At 27.1% G+C, this 26,357-nt stretch overlaps 6 protein-coding genes across 6 annotated transcripts in view; 3 read left to right on the forward strand and 3 right to left on the reverse strand.

Annotated features, from left to right (window-relative positions):
* Positions 1–3,837: 3,837 nt before the first annotated feature.
* On the reverse strand, positions 3,838–5,290 carry LOC141392691 (lipase 3-like). Its single transcript, XM_073965605.1, has 3 exons — positions 5,162–5,290; positions 4,375–5,100; positions 3,838–4,224 (listed from the first exon to the last, which is right to left on the reverse strand). Exons 1-3 carry the CDS (start codon positions 5,288–5,290, stop codon positions 3,838–3,840), a joined length of 1,242 nt encoding a protein of 413 aa, XP_073821706.1.
* Positions 5,291–11,764: 6,474 nt separating this feature from the next.
* Positions 11,765–13,194, forward strand: LOC141390652 (lipase 3-like). Its single transcript, XM_073963597.1, has 3 exons — positions 11,765–11,899; positions 11,973–12,698; positions 12,885–13,194. Exons 1-2 carry the CDS (start codon positions 11,774–11,776, stop codon positions 12,630–12,632), a joined length of 786 nt encoding a protein of 261 aa, XP_073819698.1. The 5' UTR covers positions 11,765–11,773; the 3' UTR covers positions 12,633–12,698; positions 12,885–13,194.
* LOC141392754 (lipase 3-like) lies at positions 12,645–13,271 on the forward strand. Its single transcript, XM_073965737.1, has 2 exons — positions 12,645–12,698; positions 12,885–13,271. Exons 1-2 carry the CDS (start codon positions 12,645–12,647, stop codon positions 13,269–13,271), a joined length of 441 nt encoding a protein of 146 aa, XP_073821838.1.
* Positions 13,272–16,428: 3,157 nt separating this feature from the next.
* On the reverse strand, positions 16,429–17,055 carry LOC141392828 (lipase 3-like). Its single transcript, XM_073965830.1, has 2 exons — positions 17,002–17,055; positions 16,429–16,815 (listed from the first exon to the last, which is right to left on the reverse strand). The coding sequence occupies exons 1-2, from the start codon at positions 17,053–17,055 to the stop codon at positions 16,429–16,431; spliced, it is 441 nt and encodes a 146-aa protein (XP_073821931.1).
* On the reverse strand, positions 16,504–17,934 carry LOC141390653 (lipase 3-like). The gene is made up of 3 exons (XM_073963598.1): positions 17,800–17,934; positions 17,002–17,727; positions 16,504–16,815 (listed from the first exon to the last, which is right to left on the reverse strand). The coding sequence occupies exons 1-2, from the start codon at positions 17,923–17,925 to the stop codon at positions 17,068–17,070; spliced, it is 786 nt and encodes a 261-aa protein (XP_073819699.1). The 5' UTR covers positions 17,926–17,934; the 3' UTR covers positions 16,504–16,815; positions 17,002–17,067.
* Positions 17,935–23,510: 5,576 nt separating this feature from the next.
* LOC141392923 (lipase 3-like) overlaps positions 23,511–26,357 on the forward strand; it is a 34,473-nt gene continuing 31,626 nt past the window's right edge. Inside the window, exon 1 of the mRNA XM_073965918.1 lies at positions 23,511–23,591. Within this exon, the coding sequence (XP_073822019.1) occupies positions 23,511–23,591 (81 nt within the window). The remainder of the gene's footprint in view (positions 23,592–26,357) is intronic.

The following is a 26,357-nucleotide window of genomic DNA, read 5'->3' on the forward strand; positions in this document are numbered from 1 at the left end:
TTTGCAAAATTCAAATGACGACTAAGTTTCTAGGGAAAACTTTCACTAATGTTTTTTGTTGTATAAGGGTATTTTTGTGTTATTACCAGCTAATTTCAATAATCAGGTAATCGGGTGGCAATTGACCACTTCAACTAATCTCCTTTGGAGATTAGATTGGGCCAAACATTTGTTTTTCAAGTTTAGATAACTCACCCGTTAGGCGAGCTATGCACTTAATGGCTAATAAATAATCTTGTTTACAGTAGGGTTGGACAAGCCGATCGATTTTTTTGTCGAAAAAAAAAAAAATCAAAAATTATCGTCGAATTTTGATTAAGAAGAAATTAAAAAATTCGAATTTTCATCGTCGACTTTTTATGTAGGATGTCTTCTATCAGTAGAAGACCGATATGAGGTATTTTGTCTAATGATGACCGATATGGATATGAAAAGAAGAGGTATTCTCGGACGATGCCTTTTATTAATTTTCAGTGGATAGAAGACTTAGCTTTGTCCTCCTGTCTATGAAACAACAACTCCTATCGACCTTTCCACCCACTATCGGCTTTCCATAGATTTTTGATTTTTTTTTTTAATATTTCCTCAATATTCCACAAAAAGAGGGGAATTTTTTTTACAAAATTACGCAAAACTTAGAATTTTTTAAATTTTTTTCCACAAGACGTGTTTTTTAATAATATTTTTTTAAATTCAACGAGACGTGGATCGTTTTAAAAAATATTTTTTCAACAAAACGTGGATTTTTTTAAATAATATGTTTTCAAAATTCCACAATACGTGGATATTTTTAACAAAATATTATTTTTCAATATTCCGTGTTTTTTAATTTTTTTTTTCAATATTTCACAAAACGTGGAATAATTTAAATAATATTATTTTCAAAATTTCACAATACGTGGATTTTTTAAAAAATATTCTTTTTTAATATTTTGTAAAACGTGGATTCAACTATACCAAGTTTTTTTTAAATGTTTTATTTACTTCAATAATACCAGAATATTTTGTAAAAAATTCGAGGACTCTTTTAAATATTGCTTTTAAAAATTCCGATTTCAAAGAATAGTTTTAAAAATTCCACAATATGTGGATTTGTTTAAAAAATATTTTTTCAAAATTCCGCAAGACGTGGATTTTTTTAGCAATATTTTTTCAAAATTCCGCAAGACGAGGATTTTTTAACAATATTTTTTTCAAAATTCCGTAAGACGTGGATTTTTTTAACAATATTTTTTCAAAATTCCGCAAGACGTGGATTTTTTAACAATAGTTTTTCAAAATTCCGCAATACGTGGATTTTTTAACAATAGTTTTTCAAAATTCCTCAAGACGTGGATTTTTTAACAGTAGTTTTTCAAAAGTCCGCAAGACGTGGATTTTTTAACAGTAGTTTTTCAAAAGTCCGCAAGACGTGGATTTTTTAACAATATTTTTTCAAAATTCCGCAAGACGTGGATTTTTTAACAATATTTTTTCAAAATTCCGCAAGACGTGGATTTTTTAACAATATTTTTTCAAAATTCCGCAAGACGTGGATTTTTTTAACAATATTTTTTCAAAATTCCGCTAGACGAGGATTTTTTAACAGTAGTTTTTCAAAAGTCCGCAAGACGTGGATTTTTTAACAATATTTTTTCAAAATTCCGCAAGACGTGGATTTTTTAACAATAGTTTTTCAAAACTCCGCAAGACGTGGATTTTTTAACAATAGTTTTTCAAAATTCCGCAAGACGTGGATTTTTTAACAATAGTTTTTCAAAATTCCGCAAGACGTGGATTTTTTAACAATAGTTTTTCAAAATTCTGCAAGACGTGGATTTTTTAACAATAGTTTTTCAAAATTCTGCAAGACGTGGATTTTTTAACAATAGTTTTTCAAAATTCTGCAAGACGTGGATTTTTTAACAATAGTTTTTCAAAATTCTGCAAGACGTGGATTTTTTAACAATAGTTTTTCAAAATTCTGCAAGACGTGGATTTTTTAACAATAGTTTTTCAAAATTCTGCAAGACGTGGATTTTTTAACAATAGTTTTTCAAAATTCTGCAAGACGTGGATTTTTTAACAATAGTTTTTCAAAATTCTGCAAGAAGACCGATCTGAGGTCTTCTGTGGGTTTAAAAACTATATATATTTTTTTCAAAATTCCCCAAGACGTGAATTTGGTTAAATATTTTTTCCACAATACGTTTTTTTTAATATTTTATTTTTAAATTCCACAAGGCGTGGATGTTTTTAGAAAATATTTTTTCCACAAGACGTGGTTTTTTTAAAAAAAATATTTTTCAAAATTCCACAAGACGTGGATTTTTATAAGTAATATTTTTTCAATATTCCACAAACTTGGAATTTTTTAAATAACACTTTTTCAATAGTCCACAAAACTTGAAATTTTTGAAATAATATTTTTTCAATATTCCACAAAACGCGGAATTTTTGGAATAATATTTTTTCAATATTCCACAATACGAAGATTTCTTTTTCAGTATTCCACAAAACGTGGAATTTTTTAAAAAATATTTTTTCAAAATTCCACTATACGAGGATTTTTTTAAAAAAAATTTTCGATATTCTACAAAACGTTGATTTTTTAACAATAACAAGATTTTTTGACTTCAAAATTCTCCAATAAAATATTGCTTTTAAAAATTCTGATTTTAAAGAATATTTTTCAAAATCCCACAATATGTGGATTTAATTTTTTTTTTCAAAATATTTTTTTAAATTTTACAAATCGTGGATTTTGTTTTAATATTTTTTCGAACTTGTGGATTCTTTTTTAAATATTATTTCAAAATTTCACAGAACTACAATTACTATTATTTTTATTATTTCGTGGCCTTTTTAAAATACTTTTTCAAAATTCCACAAGACGTGGATTTTTTAACAATAATTTTTTCAAAATTCCTCAACATTTTAATTGTTAAACACTATGTTTTTCTTAAAATTCCCTAAGATTGGGATTTTTAAAAAATATTTTTTTAAGATTCCACAAGAGTTGAATTTTTTTAGGAAATATATTTTTAAAATTCCACAACACGTGCGTTTTTTTAAATATTTTTTCAAAATTCCACAAGACATGGATTTTTTAATTTTTTTTTTCAAAATTACAAAAGACGTAGATTAAAAAAAAAACTTTTTTGAAGATAGGAAAGATGTTGGTTTTTTAAAAAATATTTTTTTCTAAATTCCACAAGACGTGGGTTTTTAAATAATGTTTTGTTTTCAAAATTAGAAAATATGGTTTTAACATGTTTTCAAAATTAAAAAATATTTATTTTTAATATTTTTTCAAAATTAAAAATATGTGTTTGCAATATTTTTTAATATTATTTGTGTTTTTAATGTTTTTTCAAAAATAAAAAAAATATATTTTATTAATATAAAAGTTAAAAATGCTTTTTTAATATTTTTTTAAATAGAAAATATGTTTTTTTAAATATTTTTTCAAATTCTTCAAATGTAAAAAATATGTTTTTTAATATTTAAACATTAAAAAAAATTCATCAAAATTTCGCAAGACGTGGAGTTTTAATCATATTTTTTTTAAATTAAAAATATGTCTTTTTAATATATTTTTAACATTAAAAAAATGTTTTTTTTTTTTTTAATTCCACAAAACATAGATTTTTTTAAAAAAATATTTTTTGTTTGGATTTGTTTAAGAAATATTGTTTCTTTTTTCCAAAATAGGATAGAAGACGTCCCATCGGTCTTCTATCGATCTTCTCTAGATTTATATTACCCAAAAAATAATAATTCAAAATATTTTCAATATTGTATTATTTATTAGCTGGAAAATTATCATTAGCTATTTCCATTACATCTTTGCTTCTTTCACATAGTCTGTTCAAAATTATTCATAATCTCAATGACGGGTTCATTGATCAATCTCTTAACATCGATATGGGTAACATAGTCACTGTGAGCCCATGTAGGATCGGTAATGTGATGCTTGACATGATTCACCAATTGACTTGCCAAATGTTCAACATCGGCAACTTCAACAGCGGGATCAGTGTCACAATACCACAAATGAATGTTGGCGGTGATATTTTCAATAACATAATCTGGTGGCACTTCTTGACCATATACATTAAGATTCTTTGTCTTGCCATGGTCATACCAGCAGAAGCGGCCGGATTGATGTTCTTGCATGGTGTGTAACATTTGATTGGTCGATAGGCCAGCTGGATGGGTTTCAAACATAATTGTTAGGGCAGTCTGAAAAGAAAAAAAAAAAACGGAGATTATTTTGATTTCTATGACGAAATATCACAGTGTCATTGACGACTCCTATGGACTGCGGAGAATTAATTTAGTTCAGTCTTTCGGGGAATATCTGCGACACATTGCCTTCAAATCTCTACTCACCTTATTGGCATTCGATTCGGATCCTTCAAACATAATAGCAAGAACACTGCACATTTGATGTAGTTTTGAATCGGGTCTGCATGCATTATATCCCAATTTGGTGAATAGATCATTGTGTGGCAAAAATTCCTGATCACTAAAGAAGGCGGTAACGGCATTCTGATGACCCAAGACGGGAGCCATAGTGGTCAACATTTTATCGGTCATATTGTCGACATAGGCAATGGGAGCCATGGTGTGGGCAGTCTTAATTTTCTCATTATATTCCGGACGGGCAGCCATCAAAACAAAGAATGCCGATGTACCTTGGGAGTGGGCAACAAAATGTACAGATTTTTGTCCCTGACCGTTGGTGGCCAAGGCATAATCGATTTGAGCGGCAATATCATAGTAACCGATTTCATGCCAACTGAAACGCCAGAAGTAGGGATGTTCGGGGGATCGTGAAACATGTTTACGACCATAAGTGGTGCCGCGCGAATTGATAATCCAAACATCGTAGCCAGCATCCACTAAATTGAAGGACAAGGCATCATTGGGTCCATTTAAAATCCAGAAATCAGAACTGCAGAAAAGGCCATGCAACAGCAAAACAACGGGACGATGTTCGTTTTGATTTTGTAACTTGTGGGAGTAGGGCATGCGGAAGGCGGTAATAATATAACCATCTTCGGTAACAACTTCATGGGTTTCAACTGGATAACCATGGGCTGCAATGCGATCAGCCTGATTGGAAAACGAAAATGAATTAATAACAAATTATTTGCGAATCTTGTTCATAATCTACCGTATTCAGTTTGGGCTTCAGAGTCAATTTTGGTTCAGGATTTATTAAATATTGCAATAGCTCCGTTGGATTTGACACACCAGCTGCAGCCACTGCAATTAGCAGAGCGAATAAAAAGCAAGTCTTCATTTTGCCAATAGTTGCCAATAACTAATCGATTGCAAATTTCTTGCTCGTATTTATGTGTTAAATCTTGGCATTCCGATTATCAGCCAATGTCGCACTCTAAATTATTCTAATTCCCTTCTTGATTAGATTAATGCATTTCTGATTTTCCATTTTTCAATAAATTTGATTTTGTCTTTGCAGCGTATGCGTTATGTGGACACGATATAAATATTCCGAAACAATAATTAAAATATACGAAGAGCCACACGCATATTGATGGCTGAGGACGAATGTGTTGGTCGCTATTCGAAAAAAGTGACTTGGGAAGTGTAATCAATATTTCAAAATTTTTGAAAAATATTTTTTTTTTTATAATATTCTTTTTCAATTTTCCACAAACCGTCGAATTTTTTAAATAATATTTTTCAAATTTCCACTATACCTGGATTTTTTTAAAAGTATTCTTTTTCAATATTCTACAAACCGTGGAATTTTTTAAATAATATTTTTTCAAAATACCACAAGACGGGTATTTTTTAAAAAATATTTTTTTCAAAATACCACAATACTCGAATTTTTTAAAAAATATTTTTCAAAATTCCACATAAAGTGGATTTTTTTAATTGTTTTTTAAATTCTGCAAAACTTGGATTTTTAAAAAATATTTTTTTCAAAATTTCATAGACGAGGATTTTTAAAACAATATTTTTTTTAAAATTTCACAAGAAGTGGAATTCTTAAAAAAATATTTCTTCAAAATTCCACAAGACGTGGATTGTTTGAAAAATATTTTTCCAAAATCAAACAACGCGTAGATTTTTTCAAAAAAAAAAAATTTAAATTCCACAAGACGAGGATTTTTTAATTTTTTTTTTTCAAAATTCCACAAGACGTGGATTTTTTAAATATTCTTTTTCAATATTCCACAAATAATAAATAATATTTTTTTCAAAATTCCGCAATACCTGAATTTTTTTAAATATTCTTTTTCAATATTCCACAAACTGTGGAATTTTTTAAATAATATTTTTTCAAAATACCACAAGACGTGGATTTTTTAAAACAATATTTTTTTTCGAAATACCACAATACGTGGATTTTGTAAAAAAAATATTTTTTCAAAATTCCACAAAAAGTGGATTTTTTTTAAATTCCGCAAAACTTGGATTTTTAAAAATATTTTTTGAAAATTCTACAAGTAAAAAATAGTTGCACACAATTCTACAAGAAATGGATTTTTTAAAAATATTTTTAACCAATTCCGCAAGACGTGGATTTTTTAAAAATATATATATTTTTTAATTTCAAAAGACGTGTGTTTTTGAAAAATATATTTTTTAAAAACTCCACAAGACGAGGATTTAAAAAAAAATTTCAAAATTCCACAAGACGGGTATTTTTTTTAAAAAAATATTTTTTTCACAATTCCACAAAACGTGGATTTTTTAAAAAATATTTTCTCAAAATTCCACAAGGCGAGGATTTTTCTAAAAAAAATGTTTTTTCAAAATTCCAAAAGACGTGGATTTTTTAAAAAATACTGTTGCAAAATTCCACATGACATGCATTTTTTAAAATATATTTTTTCAACATTCCACAAGAAGTGAATTTTTAAAATATATTTTTTCGAACTTCCACAAGACTTGGACTTTTTGAAAAATATTTTTTCAAAATCCCACAAGACGCGAATTTTTTAAAATTCCACAAGACGTCGATTTTTAATTTTTTTTCAAAATTCCACAAGACTTGGATTTGTTAAAAAATATTTTTTTCAAAATTCCACAGGACGTGGATTTTTAAGAAATGTTTTTTTTTTCAAAATTCCAAAGGACGTGGATTTTTTAAAAAATATTTTTTCAAAATTCCACTGGACGTGGATTTTTTAAAAAATATTTTTTCAAAATTACACTGGACGTGGATTTTTTAAAAAATATTTTTTCAAAATTCCACTGGACGTGGATTTTTTAAAAAATATTTTTTCAAAATTCCACTGGACGTGGATTTTTTAAAAAATATTTTTTTAGAAGACGTGGATTTTTTAAAAAATATTTTTTTAAAAGACGTGGATTTTTTAAAAAATATTTTTTTAGAAGACGTGGATTTTTTAAAAAATATTTTTTTAGAAGACGTGGATTTTTTAAAAAATATTTTTTTAGAAGACGTGGATTTTTTAAAAAATATTTTTTTAGAAGACGTGGATTTTTTAAAAAATATTTTTTTAGAAGACGTGGATTTTTTAAAAAATATTTTTTTAGAAGACGTGGATTTTTTAAAAAATTTTTTTTTAGAAGACGTGGATTTTTTAAAAAATATTTTTTTAGAAGACGTGGATTTTTTAAAAAATATTTTTTTAGAAGACGTGGATTTTTTAAAAAATATTTTTTTAGAAGACGTGGATTTTTTAAAAAATATTTTTTTAGAAGACGTGGATTTTTTAAAAAATATTTTTTTAGAAGACGTGGATTTTTTAAAAAATATTTTTTTAGAAGACGTGGATTTTTTAAAAAATATTTTTTTAGAAGACGTGGATTTTTTAAAAAATATTTTTTTAGAAGACGTGGATTTTTTAAAAAATATTTTTTTAGAAGACGTGGATTTTTTAAAAAATATTTTTTTAGAAGACGTGGATTTTTTAAAAAATATTTTTTTAGAAGACGTGGATTTTTTAAAAAATATTTTTTTAGAAGACGTGGATTTTTTAAAAAATATTTTTTTAGAAGACGTGGATTTTTTAAAAAATATTTTTTTAGAAGACGTGGATTTTTTAAAAAATATTTTTTTAGAAGACGTGGATTTTTTAAAAAATATTTTTTTAGAAGACGTGGATTTTTTAAAAAATATTTTTTTAGAAGACGTGGATTTTTTAAAAAATATTTTTTTAGAAGACGTCGATTTTTTAAAAAATATTTTTTTAGAAGACGTGGATTTTTTAAAAAATATTTTTTTAGAAGACGTCGATTTTTTAAAAAATATTTTTTTAGAAGACGTGGATTTTTTAAAAAATATTTTTTAGAAGACGTGGATTTTTTAAAAAATATTTTTTTAGAAGACGTGGATTTTTTAAAAAATATTTTTTTAGAAGACGTGGATTTTTTAAAAAATATTTTTTTAGAAGACGTGGATTTTTTAAAAAATATTTTTTTAGAAGACGTGGATTTTTTAAAAAATATTTTTTTAGAAGACGTGGATTTTTTAAAAAATATTTTTTTAGAAGACGTGGATTTTTTAAAAAATATTTTTTTAGAAGACGTGGATTTTTTAAAAAATATTTTTTTAGAAGACGTGGATTTTTTAAAAAATATTTTTTTAGAAGACGTGGATTTTTTAAAAAATATTTTTTTAGAAGACGTGGATTTTTTAAAAAATATTTTTTTAGAAGACGTGGATTTTTTAAAAAATATTTTTTTAGAAGACGTGGATTTTTTAAAAAATATTTTTTTAGAAGACGTGGATTTTTTAAAAAATATTTTTTTAGAAGACGTGGATTTTTTAAAAAATATTTTTTTAGAAGACGTGGATTTTTTAAAAAATATTTTTTTAGAAGACGTGGATTTTTTAAAAAATATTTTTTTAGAAGACGTGGATTTTTTAAAAAATATTTTTTTAGAAGACGTGGATTTTTTAAAAAATATTTTTTTAGAAGACGTGGATTTTTTAAAAAATATTTTTTTAGAAGACGTGGATTTTTTAAAAAATATTTTTTTAGAAGACGTGGATTTTTTAAAAAATATTTTTTTAGAAGACGTGGATTTTTTAAAAAATATTTTTTTAGAAGACGTGGATTTTTTAAAAAATATTTTTTTAGAAGACGTGGATTTTTTAAAAAATATTTTTTTAGAAGACGTGGATTTTTTAAAAAATATTTTTTAAGAAGACGTGGATTTTTTAAAAAATATTTTTTTAGAAGACGTGGATTTTTTAAAAAATATTTTTTTAGAAGACGTGGATTTTTTAAAAAATATTTTTTTAGAAGACGTGGATTTTTTAAAAAATATTTTTTTAGAAGACGTGGATTTTTTAAAAAATATTTTTTTAGAAGACGTGGATTTTTTAAAAAATATTTTTTTAGAAGACGTGGATTTTTTAAAAAATATTTTTTTAGAAGACGTGGATTTTTTGAAAAATATTTTTTTAGAAGACGTGGATTTTTTAAAAAATATTTTTTTAGAAGACGTGGATTTTTTAAAAAATATTTTTTTAGAAGACGTGGATTTTTTAAAAAATATTTTTTTAGAAGACGTGGATTTTTTAAAAAATATTTTTTTAGAAGACGTGGATTTTTTAAAAAATATTTTTTTAGAAGACGTGGATTTTTTAAAAAATATTTTTTTAGAAGACGTGGATTTTTTAAAAAATATTTTTTTAGAAGACGTGGATTTTTTAAAAAATATTTTTTTAGAAGACGTGGATTTTTTAAAAAATATTTTTTTAGAAGACGTGGATTTTTTAAAAAATATTTTTTTAGAAGACGTGGATTTTTTAAAAAATATTTTTTTAGAAGACGTGGATTTTTTTAAAAATATTTTTTTAGAAGACGTGGATTTTTTAAAAAATATTTTTTTAGAAGACGTGGATTTTTTAAAAAATATTTTTTTAGAAGACGTGGATTTTTTAAAAAATATTTTTTTAGAAGACGTGGATTTTTTAAAAAATATTTTTTTAGAAGACGTGGATTTTTTAAAAAATATTTTTTTAGAAGACGTGGATTTTTTAAAAAATATTTTTTTAGAAGACGTGGATTTTTTAAAAAATATTTTTTTAGAAGACGTGGATTTTTTAAAAAATATTTTTTTAGAAGACGTGGATTTTTTAAAAAATATTTTTTTAGAAGACGTGGATTTTTTAAAAAATATTTTTTTAGAAGACGTGGATTTTTTAAAAAATATTTTTTTAGAAGACGTGGATTTTTTAAAAAATATTTTTTTAGAAGACGTGGATTTTTTAAAAAATATTTTTTTAGAAGACGTGGATTTTTTAAAAAATATTTTTTTAGAAGACGTGGATTTTTTAAAAAATATTTTTTTAGAAGACGTGGATTTTTTAAAAAATATTTTTTTAAAATTCCACAAGACGTGGATTTTTTAAAAAAATATTTTTTTAAAATTCCACAAGACGCAGATTTTTTAAAAAATATTTTTTTAAAATTCCACAGGAAGTGGATTTTTTTCAAAAATATTTTTTAAAATTCCACAGGAAGTGGATTTTTTTCAAAAATATTTTTTTAAAATTCCACAAGAGGTGGATTTTTTAAAAAATATTTTTTTAAAATTCCACAAGACGTGGATTTTTTAAAAAATATTTTTTGTTTAAATTCCACAAGAAGTGGATTTTTTAAAAAAATTGTTTTTCAAAATTCCACAATACGTGGATTTGGTAAAATATTTTTTGAAAATGCCACAAGACGTGGATTTTGTGAAATACTTTTTCAAGATTCCACAAGAAGAGGATTTTTTAAAATCCACGTCTTATGGAATTTTGAAAATATATTTTTAAAAAATCCACGTCTTATGGATTTTTTTTCACAATATTTTTAAAAAAATCCACGTCTTGGTGAATTTTGAAAAATATTTTTAAAAAAATCCACGTCTTGGTGAATTTTGAAAAATATTTTTAAAAAATCCACGTCTTATGGAATTTTGAAAAAATATTTGTTAAAAATCCACGTCTTATGGAATTTTGAAAAAATATTTTTAAAAAATCCACGTCTTATGGAATTTTGAAAAAATATTTGTTAAAAATCCACGTCTTATGGAATTTTGAAAAAATATTTGTTAAAAATCCACGTCTTATGGAATTTTGAAAAAATATTTTTAAAAAATCCACGTCTTATGGAATTTTGAAAAAATATTTGTTAAAAATCCACGTCTTATGGAATTTTGAAAAAATATTTTTAAAAAATTTACGTCTTATGGAATTTTGAAAAAAATATTTTTAAAAAATCCACGTCTTATGGAATTTTGAAAAAATATTTTTAAAAAATCCACGTCTTATGGAATTTTGAAAAAATATTTTTAAAAAATCCACGTCTTATGGAATTTTGAAAAAATATTTTTAAAAAATCCACATCTTGTGAAATTTTGAAATGAATATGCTGTGAAATTTTAAAAAAATATTTTTAAATATTTTATTTTTTTCCGGGTTTTCTTCATTTGCATCGAAGAACCCCTCTGAAAAAACACCTTCGATATTCTCTTAATTCATATTAATCATATCGTGTCATTTGTTTCGAATAGCGTCCAACACATTCGTCTTCAGCCTGCAATATACGTGCAATTCTTCGAATATTTTAATAATTGTTTGGGTTCTTTATATCGTGCCCACAACGCTTTACACTGACCGCTAAAAAAACGAATTTATTAAAAAAATGGAAACATCACAAATGCATTATTCAAGCCGAGAAGGGAATTACTAAAAATCCGAGTGCGACTTTGGAATGCCAAGATTTAACACTTAAATACCGACCAGAAATGTACAAACTGTTAGTTTTTTTCAACTATTGGAAACATGAAGGCGTGCTTTGTATTCGCTCTGCTAATTGCAGTGGCTTCGACTGGAATTCCAGATCCAACGGATCTATTGAAATATTTTACAGATCCTGAAAACTGGCCTCTGAAACCCAAGCTTAATACGGTAGGTAGACTGTGTGTTGTGTCGTTAAATTTGCAAGTAATTTGTTTTAATGAATTTTTTTTTTTCGAATTAGGCTGACCGCATTGCTGGCCATGGTTATCCAGCTGAAACCCACGAAGTTGTGACTAAAGATGGTTATAAAATTACCGCCTTCCGCATGCCCTACTCCCACAAGTTGCAAAATCAAAACGAACATCGTCCCATTGTCTTGCTGTTGCATGGCTTGTTCTGCAGTTCTGATTTCTGGATTCTAAATGGACCCAATGATGCCTTGTCCTTCAATTTGGTGGATGCTGGCTACGATGTTTGGATTCTCAACTCGCGCGGCAACACTTATGGTCGTAAACACATTTCACGTTCCCCCGAATATTCTAACTTCTGGCGTTTCAGTTGGCATGAAATTGGCTATTATGATATTGCCGCTCAAATCGATTACGCCTTGGCCACCAATGGTCAGGGTCAAGAGTCTGTACATTTTGTTGCCCACTCCCAAGGTACATCGGCATTTTTCGTCCTGATGGCTACACGTCCAGAATATAATGCAAAGATTAAAACTGCCCACACTATGGCTCCCATTGCTTATGTCACCAATACGGCTGAGAAAATGGTGACCATTATGGCTCCCGTCTTGGGTCATCAAAACGTCTTTGCGGAGTTGTTTAGTGATCAGGAATTTTTGCCACACAATGAACTGTTCAGCAAATTGGGCTATAATGTATGCAGGCCCGATTAGAAACTACATGAAATGTGCAGTGCCGTTGCGTCTATGTTTGAAGGATCCGAATCGAATGCCAATAAGGTGAGTAGAGTAGATTTGAAGACAATTTGAAACAATATTCTTGGAAAGACTTGGAAGATTGACATTGAAAAGATAAGTGTATTATAGGTTCAACTAAATTAGTTTCTCGCAGTGCATCAGAGTCATCAATGACGCTGTGATATTTCGTCATAGAAGTCAAAATAATGTCCGTTTTTTTCTTTTCAGACTGCCCTAACAATTATGCTTGAAACTCATCCAGCTGGCCTATCGACCAATCAAATGTTACACACAATGCAAGAACAACAATCCGGCCGCTTCTGTTGGTATGATCATGGCAGTATTAAGAATCGTATAATATATCATCAAGAAGTGCCACCAGATTATGCTGTTAAAAATATCACGGCCAGCATTCATTTGTGGTATTGTGACACTGATCCCGCTGTTCAAGTTGCCGATGTTGAACATTTAGCTGGCCATTTGGTAAATCATGTCAAGCATCACATTACCGACATATGGGCTCACAGTGACTATGTTACCCATATCGATGTGAAGAGATTAATCAATGAACCAATCATTGAGATTATTAATAACTTTGAAGAGGCTATGCTGTAGGGAATATCTGATGAAAATAGCTAATTTATGATATTGTATGAATTTCCAATAAATAAATTGAAATTTTGAAATTTTTTTGTTTGGTATACAAAAATTCAGATGTCAGTACCAAATTGACGTCCTACTGGTCTTCTATGGATAGAAGGTCTCCTATAGAAGACAGAAAACCGATAGGAGGTCTTTTATCTATAGAAGAAAAAGTATTTTTATAACAAATCCTCATCTTGTGGAATTTAAAAAAAATATTTTTTTTTTAAAAATCCACGTCATGTGGAATTTTGAAAAAATATTTTTTAAAAAATCCACGTCATGTGGAATTTTGAAAAAATATTTTTTAAAAAATCCACGTCATGTGGAATTTTGAAAAAATATTTTTTAAAAAATCCGCGTCTAGTGGAATTTTGAAAAAAATATTTTTTAAAAAATCCGCGTCTTGCGGAATTTTGGAAAAATATTTTTTAAAAAATCCACGTCTTGTGGAATTTTGAAAAAATATTTTTTAAAAAATCCAAGTCTTGTGGAATTTTGAAAAAATATTTTTTAAAAAATCCACGTCTTGTGGAATTTTGAAAAAATATTTTTTAAAAAATCCACACCTTGTGGAATTTTGAAAAAATATTTTTTAAAATATCTACGTCTTGTGGAATTTTGAAAAAATATTTTTTTAAAATATCCACGTCTTTTGGAATTTTGAAAAAATATTTTTTAAAAAATCCACGTCTTGTGGAATTTTGAAAAAATATTTTTTAAAAAATCCTCTTCTTGTGGAATCTTGAAAAAGTATTTCACAAAATCCACGTCTTGTGGCATTTTCAAAAAATATTTTACCAAATCCACGTATTGTGGAATTTTGAAAAACAATTTTTTTAAAAAATCCACTTCTTGTGGAATTTAAACAAAAAATATTTTTTAAAAAATCCACGTCTTGTGGAATTTTAAAAAAATATTTTTTAAAAAATCCACCTCTTGTGGAATTTTGAAAAATCCACGTCATGTGGAATTTTGAAAAAATATTTTTTAAAAAATCCGAGTCTAGTGGAATTTTGAAAAAATATTTTTTAAAAAATCCGCGTCTAGTGGAATTTTGAAAAAATATTTTTTAAAAAATCCGCGTCTAGGGGAATTTTGAAAAAATATTTTTTAAAAAATCCGCGTCTTGCGGAATTTTGGAAAAATATTTTTTAAAAAATCCACGTCTTGTGGAATTTTGAAAAAATATTTTTTAAAAAATCCAAGTCTTGTGGAATTTTGAAAAAATATTTTTTAAAAAATCCACGTCTTGTGGAATTTTGAAAAAATATTTTTTAAAAAATCCACACCTTGTGGAATTTTGAAAAAATATTTTTTAAAATATCTACGTCTTGTGGAATTTTGAAAAAATATTTTTTTAAAATATCCACGTCTTTTGGAATTTTGAAAAAATATTTTTTAAAAAATCCACGTCTTGTGGAATTTTGAAAAAATATCTTTTAAAAAATCCTCTTTTTGTGGAATCTTGAAAAAGTATTTCACAAAATCCACGTCTTGTGGCATTTTCAAAAAATATTTTACCAAATCCACGTATTGTGGAATTTTGAAAAACAATTTTTTTAAAAAATCCACTTCTTGTGGAATTTAAACAAAAAATATTTTTTTTTAAAAATCCACGTCTGGAGGAATTTTGAAAAAATATTTTTTAAAAAATCCACTTCTTGTGGACTTTTGAAAAATCCACGTCATGTGGAATTTTGAAAAAATATTTTTTAAAAAATCCGAGTCTAGTGGAATTTTGAAAAAATATTTTTTAAAAAATCCGCGTCTAGTGGAATTTTGAAAAAATATTTTTTAAAAAATCCGCGTCTTGCGGAATTTTGGAAAAATATTTTTTAAAAAATCCACGTCTTGTGGAATTTTGAAAAAATATTTTTTAAAAAATCCTCTTCTTGTGGAATCTTGAAAAAGTATTTCACAAAATCCACGTCTTGTGGCATTTTCAAAAAATATTTTACCAAATCCACGTATTGTGGAATTTTGAAAAACAATTTTTTTAAAAAATCCACTTCTTGTGGAATTTAAACAAAAAATATTTTTTAAAAAATCCACGTCTTGTGGAATTTTAAAAAAATATTTTTTAAAAAATCCACCTCTTGTGGAATTTTAAAAAAATATTTTTGAAAAAAATCCACTTCCTGTGGAATTTTAAAAAATATTTTTTTAAAATTCCACAAGACGTGGATTTTTTAAAAAATATTTTTTGTTTAAATTCCACAAGAAGTGGATTTTTTAAAAAAATTGTTTTTCAAAATTCCACAATACGTGGATTTGGTAAAATATTTTTTGAAAATGCCACAAGACGTGGATTTTGTGAAATACTTTTTCAAGATTCCACAAGAAGAGGATTTTTTAAAAAATATTTTTTCAAAATTCCACAAGACGTGGATTTTTTAAAAAATATTTTTTCAAAATTCCAAAAGACGTGGATATTTTAAAAAAATATTTTTTCAAAATTCCACAAGACGTAGATATTTTAAAAAATATTTTTTCAAAATTCCACAAGGTGTGGATTTTTTAAAAAATATTTTTTCAAAATTCCACAAGACGTGGATTTTTTAAAAAATATTTTTTCAAAATTCCACAAGACTTGGATTTTTTAAAAAATATTTTTTCAAAATTCCACAAGACGTGGATTTTTTAAAAAATATTTTTCCAAAATTCCGCAAGACGCGGATTTTTTAAAAAATATTTTTTCAAAATTCCACTAGACGCGGATTTTTTAAAAAATATTTTTTCAAGATTCCACTAGACTCGGATTTTTTAAAAAATATTTTTTCAAAATTCCACATGACGTGGATTTTTCAAAAGTCCACAAGAAGTGGATTTTTTAAAAAATATTTTTTCAAAATTCCTCAAGACGTGGATTTTTAAAAAAAAAATATTTTTTTTAAATTCCACAAGATGAGGATTTGTTATAAAAATACTTTTTCTTCTATAGATAAAAGACCTCCTATCGGTTTTCTGTCTTCTATAGGAGACCTTCTATCCATAGAAGACCAGTAGGACGTCAATTTGGTACTGACATCTGAATTTTTGTATACCAAACAAAAAAATTTCAAAATTTCAATTTATTTATTGGAAATTCATACAATATCATAAATTAGCTATTTTCATCAGATATTCCCTACAGCATAGCCTCTTCAAAGTTATTAATAATCTCAATGATTGGTTCATTGATTAATCTCTTCACATCGATATGGGTAACATAGTCACTGTGAGCCCATATGTCGGTAATGTGATGCTTGACATGATTTACCAAATGGCCAGCTAAATGTTCAACATCGGCAACTTGAACAGCGGGATCAGTGTCACAATACCACAAATGAATGCTGGCCGTGATATTTTTAACAGCATAATCTGGTGGCACTTCTTGATGATATATTATACGATTCTTAATACTGCCATGATCATACCAACAGAAGCGGCCGGATTGTTGTTCTTGCATTGTGTGTAACATTTGATTGGTCGATAGGCCAGCTGGATGAGTTTCAAGCATAATTGTTAGGGCAGTCTGAAAAGAAAAAAACGGACATTATTTTGACTTCTATGACGAAATATCACAGCGTCATTGATGACTCTGATGCACTGCGAGAAACTAATTTAGTTGAACCTATAATACACTTATCTTTTCAATGTCAATCTTCCAAGTCTTTCCAAGAATATTGTTTCAAATTGTCTTCAAATCTACTCTACTCACCTTATTGGCATTCGATTCGGATCCTTCAAACATAGACGCAACGGCACTGCACATTTCATGTAGTTTCTAATCGGGCCTGCATACATTATAGCCCAATTTGCTGAACAGTTCATTGTGTGGCAAAAATTCCTGATCACTAAACAACTCCGCAAAGACGTTTTGATGACCCAAGACGGGAGCCATAATGGTCACCATTTTCTCAGCCGTATTGGTGACATAAGCAATGGGAGCCATAGTGTGGGCAGTTTTAATCTTTGCATTATATTCTGGACGTGTAGCCATCAGGACGAAAAATGCCGATGTACCTTGGGAGTGGGCAACAAAATGTACAGACTCTTGACCCTGACCATTGGTGGCCAAGGCGTAATCGATTTGAGCGGCAATATCATAATAGCCAATTTCATGCCAACTGAAACGCCAGAAGTTAGAATATTCGGGGGAACGTGAAATGTGTTTACGACCATAAGTGTTGCCGCGCGAGTTGAGAATCCAAACATCGTAGCCAGCATCCACCAAATTGAAGGACAAGGCATCATTGGGTCCATTTAGAATCCAGAAATCAGAACTGCAGAACAAGCCATGCAACAGCAAGACAATGGGACGATGTTCGTTTTGATTTTGCAACTTGTGGGAGTAGGGCATGCGGAAGGCGGTAATTTTATAACCATCTTTAGTCACAACTTCGTGGGTTTCAGCTGGATAACCATGGCCAGCAATGCGGTCAGCCTAATTCGAAAAAAAAAAATCATTAAAACAAATTACTTGCAAATTTAACGACACAACACACAGTCTACCTACCGTATTAAGCTTGGGTTTCAGAGGCCAGTTTTCAGGATCTGTAAAATATTTCAATAGATCCGTTGGATCTGGAATTCCAGTCGAAGCCACTGCAATTAGCAGAGCGAATACAAAGCACGCCTTCATGTTTCCAATAGTTGAAAAAAACTAACAGTTTGTACATTTCTGGTCGGTATTTAAGTGTTAAATCTTGGCATTCCAAAGTCGCACTCGGATTTTTAGTAATTCCCTTCTCAACTTGAATAATGCATTTGTGATGTTTCCATTTTTTTAATAAATTCGTTTTTTTAGCGGTCAGTGTAAAGCGTTGTGGGCACGATATAAAGAACCCAAACAATTATTAAAATATTCGAAGAATTGCACGTATATTGCAGGCTGAAGACGAATGTGTTGGACGCTATTCGAAACAAATGACACGATATGATTAATATGAATTAAGAGAATATCGAAGGTGTTTTTTCAGAGGGGTTCTTCGATGCAAATGAAGAAAACCCGGAAAAAAATAAAATATTTAAAAATATTTTTTTAAAATTTCACAGCATATTCATTTCAAAATTTCACAAGATGTGGATTTTTTAAAAATATTTTTTCAAAATTCCATAAGACGTGGATTTTTTAAAAATATTTTTTCAAAATTCCATAAGACGTGGATTTTTTAAAAATATTTTTTCAAAATTCCATAAGACGTGGATTTTTTAAAAATATTTTTTTCAAAATTCCATAAGACGTAAATTTTTTAAAAATATTTTTTCAAAATTCCATAAGACGTGGATTTTTAACAAATATTTTTTCAAAATTCCATAAGACGTGGATTTTTTAAAAATATTTTTTCAAAATTCCATAAGACGTGGATTTTTAACAAATATTTTTTCAAAATTCCATAAGACGTGGATTTTTAACAAATATTTTTTCAAAATTCCATAAGACGTGGATTTTTTAAAAATATTTTTTCAAAATTCCATAAGACGTGGATTTTTAACAAATATTTTTTCAAAATTCCATAAGACGTGGATTTTTTAAAAATATTTTTCAAAATTCACCAAGACGTGGATTTTTTTAAAAATATTTTTCAAAATTCACCAAGACGTGGATTTTTTTAAAAATATTGTGAAAAAAAATCCATAAGACGTGGATTTTTTAAAAATATATTTTCAAAATTCCATAAGACGTGGATTTTTTAAAAATATATTTTCAAAATTCCATAAGACGTGGATTTTTTAAAAATATTTTTTCAAAATTCCATAAAACGTGGATTTTTTAAAAATATTTTTTCAAAATTCCATAAGACGTGGATTTTTTAAAAATATTTTTTCAAAATTCCATAAGACGTGGATTTTTTCAAAATTCCATAAGACGTGGATTTTTTCAAAATTCCATAAGACAAGGATTTTTTAAAAATATTTTTTAAAATTCCATAAGACGTGGATTTTTTCAAAATTCCATAAGACATGGATTTTTTAAAAATATTTTTTCAAAATTCCATAAGACGTGGATTTTTCAAAAATATTTTTTCAAAATTTTACAAGATGTGGATTTTTTAAAAATATTTTTCAAAATTTTACAAGATGTGGATTTTTTAAAAATATTTTTCAAAATTCCACAACATGTGGATTTTTTAAAAATATTTTTCAAAATTCCACAACAGGTGGATTTTTTAAAATTCCACAACACATTGATTTTTTAAAAATACTTTTCAAAATTCCTTAAGACGTGGATTTTTTAAAAATATTTTTTCAAAATTCCACAAGACGTGGATTTTTTAAAAATATTTTTTCAAAATTCCATAGGACGTGAATTTTTTAAAAATATTTTTTCTAAATTCCATAAGACGTGGATTTTTTAAAAATATTTTTTTAAATTCCATAAGACGTGGATTTTTTAAAAATATTTTTTCTAAATTCCATAAGACGTGGATTTTTTAAAAATATTTTTTCTACATTCCATAAGTCGTGGATTTTTTAAAAATATTTTTTCTAAATTCCATAAGACGTGGATTTTTTAAAAATATTTTTTCTAAATTCCATAAGACGTGGATTTTTTAAAAATATTTTTTCTAAATTCCATAAGACGTGGATTTTTTAAAAATATTTTTTCTAAATTCCATAAGACGTGGATTTTTTAAAAATATTTTTTCTAAATTCCATAAGACGTGGCTTTTTTAAAAATATTTTTTCTAAATTCCATAAGACGTGGATTTTTTAAAAATATTTTTTCTAAATTCCATAAGACGTGGATTTTTTAAAAATATTTTTTCTAAATTCCATAAGACATGAATTTTTTAAAAATATTTTTTCTAAATTCCATAAGACGTGGATTTTTTAAAAATATTTTTTCTAAATTCCATAAGGCGTGGATTTTTTAAAAATATTTTTTCTAAATTCCATAAGACGTGGATTTTTTAAAAATATTTTTTCTAAATTCCATAAGACGTGGATTTTTTAAAAATATTTTTTCTAAATTCCACAAGACGAAGATTTTTTAAAAATATTTTTTCTAAATTCCACAAGACGAAGATTTTTTAAAAATATTTTTTTCAAAATTCCACAAGACGTAGATTTTTTAAAAATATTTTTTCAAAATTCCACAAGACGTTGATTTTTTAAAAATATTTTTTCAAAATTCCACAAGACGTTGATTTTTTAAAAATATTTTTTCAAAATTCCACAAGACGTGGATTTTTTAAAAATATTTTTCAAAATTCAAAAATACGTGGATTTTTTAAAAATATTTTTTCAAAATTCCACAAGATGTGGATTTTTTAAAAATATTTTTTTCAAAATTCCACAAGACGTGGATTTTTTAAAAATATTTTTTCAAAATTCCACAAGACGTGGATTTTTTAAAAATATTTTTTCAAAATTCCACAAGACGTGGATTTTTTAAAAATATTTTTTCAAAATTCCACAAGACGGGGATTTGTTAAAAATATTTTTTCAAAATTCTACAAGTCGGGGATTTTTTAAAAATATTTTTTCAAAATTCCACAAGACGGGGATTTGTTAAAAATATTTTTTCAAAATTCCACAAGACGTGGATTTTTTAAAAATATTTTTTTCTAAATTCCATAAGACGTGGATTTTTTAAAAATATTTTTTTCTAAATTCCATAAGACGTGGATTTTTTAAAAATATTTTTTCTAAATTCCATAAGATGTGGATTTTTTAAAAATATTTTTTCTAAATTCCATAAGACGTGGATTTTTTAAAAATATTTTTTCTAAATTCCATAAGACGTGGATTTGTTAAAAATATTTTTTCTAAATTCCATAAGACGTGGATTTTTTAAAAATCTTTTTTCTAAATTCCATAAGACGTGGACTTTTTAAAAATATTTTTTCTAAATTCCATAAGACGTGGATTTTTTAAAAATATTTTTTCTAAATTCCATAAGACGTGGATTTTTTTAAAATATTTTTTCTAAATTCCATAAGACGTGGACTTTTTAAAAATATTATTTCTAAATTCCATAAGACGTGGATTTTTTAAAAATATTTTTTCTAAATTCCATAAGATGTGGATTTTTTAAAAATATTTTTTCTAAATTCCATAAGACGTGGATTTTTTAAAAATATTTTTTCTAAATTCCATAAGACGTGGATTTTTTAAAAATATTTTTTCTAAATTCCATAAGACGTGGATTTTTTAAAAATATTTTTTCTAAATTCCATAAGACGTGGATTTTTTAAAAATATTTTTTCTAAATTCCATAAGACGTGGATTTTTTAAAAATATTTTTTCTAAATTCCATAAGACGTGGATTTTTTAAAAATATTTTACAAAATTCCCTAAGACGTTGATTTTTTAAAAATATTTTACAAAATTCCCTAAGACGTTGATTTTTTAAAAATATTTTACAAAATTCCCTAAGACGTTGATTTTTTAAAAATATTTTTAAAAAATTCCCCAAGACGTTGATTTTTTTAAAATATGTTTTTGGAAATTCCAAAAGACGTGGATTTTTTTAAATATATTTTCCAAAATTACAACACGTGGATTTTTTAAAATATGTTTTTGGAAATTCCAAAAGACGTGGATTTTTTTAAATATATTTTCCAAAATTACAACACGTGGATTTTTTAAAATATGTTTTTGGAAATTCCAAAAGACGTGGATTTTTTTAAATATATTTTCCAAAATTACAACACGTGGATTTTTTAAAATATGTTTTTGGAAATTCCAAAAGACGTGGATTTTTTTAAATATATTTTCCAAAATTACAACACGTGGATTTTTTAAAAATATTTCCCAAATTCCACAAGACGTTGATTTTTCTAAGAATATGTTTCTCAAAATTCCACAAGTCGTTGATTTTTCTAGGAATATGTTTCTCAAAATTCCACAAGACGTTGATTTTTCTAAAAATATTTTTCAAAATTTAGAAAAACGTGGAGTTAAAATTTTTTTTTTTTTAAATTCCGCAAGACTTTGATTTTTTAAATATATTTCCAAATACAACAAGACCTGGATTTTTTAAACAATTTTTTTCCTAACTTTCACAAGACGTGGATTTTTTAAAAAATATTTTTCAGACATCCATAACTTTCAAAATACCGGAAATAGGGAGGTACCGTTCTTTGTGGGCTATATGAAGGCGTGGACATATACCGACAAATTTCTGGGAGAAAGTTTTATACTTATACCCTCCATATTATGGTGGAGGGTATAAGAACACGTGCTATGAATGAACAGCCTGCGTAGGCACGTAGTGCGTGTATCAATTCATAAGCGTGACAAATAGAACACCTTCGGATATTAACAATGATTTTTGTAACTTGTGAGAATTTACATGGATTTATTATTCTCTTGGACCCTTCGTACTTCAAAAAACTCTAAAGTTTTACTACATCTCTAATAAAGTTACACTACATCACTTTTAGGGTGCATTGCAGGTCACTTACACCTCACTCTAAAACACCGCAAAACCATTTGAAAATTTTTTGGAACTGACTAAATTCCATAACTTTAATATTGATTCACATGCAAATATCTTTTTTTCTTTTCAAAAATCAAAACAATTTTGCTCTGATTTATGGCCGGCTTGCCACTTAATCTAAATCAGCAAAAAGTAACGAGGGGGTCGCTATATCTATCATAACAGAAATATGCAATCGGTAGCTATTTTCAGAAGTCTGGGGCTGGTGACGCTCAAGAGCCACCATAAATTTCAAACGACCGATAACGACAATAGTTTGCTGGAGGTAATGAAAGCAAACAAAAAAGAGATAGGCATTCAAATAAAATAAAGAAAAAAAAACATTATCAACTAACAGCAACAAATCGAGTGCATGTAGTATTTTGAGGGGGTGGGGGAGGCAATAAACTAAACTACTCCACTAGTTTACTTGCTGGTAAGGTTGGTTGGTTGTAATCGAAATGAGGAAAAAAAGAACTAGGTTATTAATGGTAAGGTTATGGTCAACGTTGTCGTCGTCAAACTTATCTCTATCTACAAAAGCAGAGGAAAACAATTATTTATTATAACTTTAAATAGCAATGTAATAATCTGTACAAAATTATTGTAACAACAACAGCAAGAGAAGGAGTTTATTAGTGAAGTGAAAAAGTTCTTCGTTTATAATAAAGCTGAGAGGCAAAGGAAAAGAAGAAGAGGAAACAAGAATAGCAAAAATGAAATTGACATTAATTGGAATTTATTGTGCTGTAATTATTGTTGTCACAGTTGCTGCTACAGAAACAACAACAAATACTATAATGGATGGAAAGGCGAATCCCAAAATTCTGGAATATTTTCAACAACCGGGCAAACATTTGCATTTCAATCGGAAGACCACGGTAATTTTAAATAAAAAGAATCAGTCGGTAATTTTAGCCAATTCGGTCTTCTACAAACTTGAAAATACCTAAAATCGGGAAGTACCATTATACCAAAACATGGACCTAAGTTGAAAAATTTTAATGGAGATTTTCGGGTTTTTAAAAATATTTTCCAAAATTCCACAAGAAGTTGATTTTTCTAAAAATATGTTTTTCAAAATTCAACAAGACGTTGGTTTTTCTTAAAATATGTTTTTGGAAATCCCAAAAGACGTGGATTTTTTAATAATATTTTTTCAAAATTCTAAAAATATGTTTTTAAAATTTCCAGACGACGTAGATTTTTTAATAATATTTTCCAAAATTCTGAAAATATGTTTTTCAAAATTCCACAAGACGTGGATTTTCTACAAATATTTTTCAAAATTCAATAATACGTGGACTTAAAAAAGTTTTTTTGAATTCCACAAGACTTGGATTTTTTTACAAAATATATTTCATAAGACGTGGATTTTCTAAAAATATTTTACAAAAGTCAATAATACGTGGGCTTAAAAAGTTTATTTTTAATTCCACAAGACGTAGATTTTTAAATATATTTTAAAATACAACAGGCCCTAACTTTCACAAGACGCGGTGGATTTTTTAAAAAATATTTTTTTTTTTCAAAATTCAACAAGGCCAGGTTTTTTTTTTTTAAATATTTTATTTTCAAAATTCAACAAGGCTAGGATTTTTTTTAAAAATATTTTTTCAACCTTCCACAAGACAAGGATTTTTTAGAAAAAATATTTTCAAAATACCACAAGGCCTCGATTTTTTTAAAAAATATAAATTTTTTTAAATTCCCCAATTCGTGGATTTTTTAAAGAATATTTCTTCAAAATTCCGCATGACCTGGATTTTTTTGAAAAACATTTTTTCAAAATTCCGCATGACCTGGATTTTATAAAAAAAATATTTTTTTCAAAATTCCACATGACGTGGATTAAAAAATATATAAAACTAGCAAAATGCCCGCTATTTCGTATGCGGAAAAGGAATAATATACAAATAAACAATATTTAATATGGAGAACACTGAAAATTTTGATGTACTAATACCTATTTGAATTGACATTTAATTCCTTTCAAGTACTGCTCGTACACATTTTGTTTTGAATTAAAAAAAAAAAAGATCTCTACATTTCAACAGCGGCCTACATTTCAAATTCCAGTCCATGTTTAAGAACGGTATGGGTATTTTGAAAATTGTACCCATATTTTCTAACCCCATTTTGGAATTTATCATTTAAAAATGTAGAATACCATTATTCAGAAGATGTTACCCTATATAACAGTTAATTTTTGAGACATTTTATTTTAGGCCTTTTTTCTCAGGATGTAAAAACCTTCAGTTAATTATTTAGAAACCGAATTCGTGTTACCCTAGAAACAATAGTGCATTATTCAGTACAATTTTTAAAATCCAGGACCTTAGCTCAAGTGTTACAGTTTTAGCTCTACTTGTTCACCCAATGTCAATGATATTACATGTAGAAACCTTTCATACATTTAAAGGCGGATTTAAATAAACATTCTGATCCAATCTCAACAGTGATCCTCATAACAAATTTCATTTATCGATTCACCCAATACCAGTGATTCAATATTTAGTATTAGTTAATACTTCTAGTACACTTATTGTTAGCCCAATACCAAATTTATTGCAATTTTGTACACTTCATGCACTAATGATATTATTCCATCTTCATTGCCACACCCAACGTCAAATTTCATAGCATTTAGTCCACTTCGTATTTCTCAAAAAATCATCCAGCCCTCAGCATAATTTTAGAATTTGTATGTATTTCAAAAAATCCGTATCTAAACACCAACACAATCCCTCAGACAACAATTCGAAATTCCACCTATGTATATCCCTTCATGCAACACCAAACTGGTACCAAATATAGTACTATAGTATGTATAAGTTTCAAAAATTACTTCCTTTTATCCAAAACTATATCCCAACAGCGATTTAGTATTTTTCGTATACATTGGTACGAATTTCCAAAACTTCCTCTCTATCTCCACTCTAAACGTCAACTGTTATGCTAAACCGAATTTCACAATTTCAGCTCTACCCCTTTACACAATAACAATTTGGACCAAAGTATGTACCATTTAGTAATTTTCGTACACTTATTGTACGTATATCCACAACCACATCCATATCTAAATCCTACACACCAACAGCAGCTATAATACCAAATTTCCGAATTCCACCTCTATTCATAATACCATTAATACTTTTCGTATGAAAGTACGAATTTCAATAACTATCTCCAACAGTAATTGCGAATTTCAAGATTCCACCTCTATCCGTCCACCCAAATCTAAATTCTACCAAATTTAGTAGCATTTAGTACTTTTCGTACCCATAAGTACAAATTTCCAAAACTTCCTCAATCCTACACTCCAACAGTAACCATAACTCGAAATTTCAGGATTCCAGCTGTATCCGTTCACCCAAATATAAATTGTACCAAATTTAGTACCATTTAGTACTTTCCGTACCCATAAGTACGATTTTCCAAAACTACCTCAATCCTACACTCCATAAGTAATCTTAATTATAAATTTCAGGATTCCATCTCTATCTGTTCACACAAATCCAAAATGTACCAAACTTAGTACCATTTAGTACTTTTCGTACCCATAAGTACAAATTTCCAAAACTTCCTCAATCCTACACTCCAACAGTAACCATAACTCGAAATTTCAGGATTCCAGCTGTATCCGT

The sequence above is a fragment of the Musca autumnalis genome, unplaced genomic scaffold (assembly GCF_047663935.1).
Source record: "Musca autumnalis isolate F117 unplaced genomic scaffold, ASM4766393v1 scaffold_1, whole genome shotgun sequence".
NCBI classification, from domain to species: Eukaryota; Metazoa; Arthropoda; class Insecta; order Diptera; family Muscidae; genus Musca; species Musca autumnalis.

Excerpts from the sequence above, each read along its gene's own strand:
- LOC141390653 (XM_073963598.1), bottom strand. The coding sequence starts at position 17,925 with ATGAAGGCGTGCTTTGTATTCGCTCTGCTAATTGCAGTGGCTTCGACT. Across the intron at positions 17,728-17,799 it reads TGAAACCCAAGCTTAATACG|GCTGACCGCATTGCTGGCCA; the intron begins GTAGGTAGACTG and ends TTTTCGAATTAG.
- LOC141392828 (XM_073965830.1), bottom strand. The coding sequence starts at position 17,055 with ATGTGCAGTGCCGTTGCGTCTATGTTTGAAGGATCCGAATCGAATGCC. Across the intron at positions 16,816-17,001 it reads CCGAATCGAATGCCAATAAG|ACTGCCCTAACAATTATGCT; the intron begins GTGAGTAGAGTA and ends TTTTCTTTTCAG.
- LOC141390652 (XM_073963597.1), top strand. The coding sequence starts at position 11,774 with ATGAAGGCGTGCTTTGTATTCGCTCTGCTAATTGCAGTGGCTTCGACT. Across the intron at positions 11,900-11,972 it reads TGAAACCCAAGCTTAATACG|GCTGACCGCATTGCTGGCCA; the intron begins GTAGGTAGACTG and ends TTTTCGAATTAG.
- LOC141392754 (XM_073965737.1), top strand. The coding sequence starts at position 12,645 with ATGTGCAGTGCCGTTGCGTCTATGTTTGAAGGATCCGAATCGAATGCC. Across the intron at positions 12,699-12,884 it reads CCGAATCGAATGCCAATAAG|ACTGCCCTAACAATTATGCT; the intron begins GTGAGTAGAGTA and ends TTTTCTTTTCAG.
- LOC141392691 (XM_073965605.1), bottom strand. The coding sequence starts at position 5,290 with ATGAAGACTTGCTTTTTATTCGCTCTGCTAATTGCAGTGGCTGCAGCT. Across the intron at positions 5,101-5,161 it reads TGAAGCCCAAACTGAATACG|GCTGATCGCATTGCAGCCCA; the intron begins GTAGATTATGAA and ends TTTTCCAATCAG. Across the intron at positions 4,225-4,374 it reads CCGAATCGAATGCCAATAAG|ACTGCCCTAACAATTATGTT; the intron begins GTGAGTAGAGAT and ends TTTTCTTTTCAG.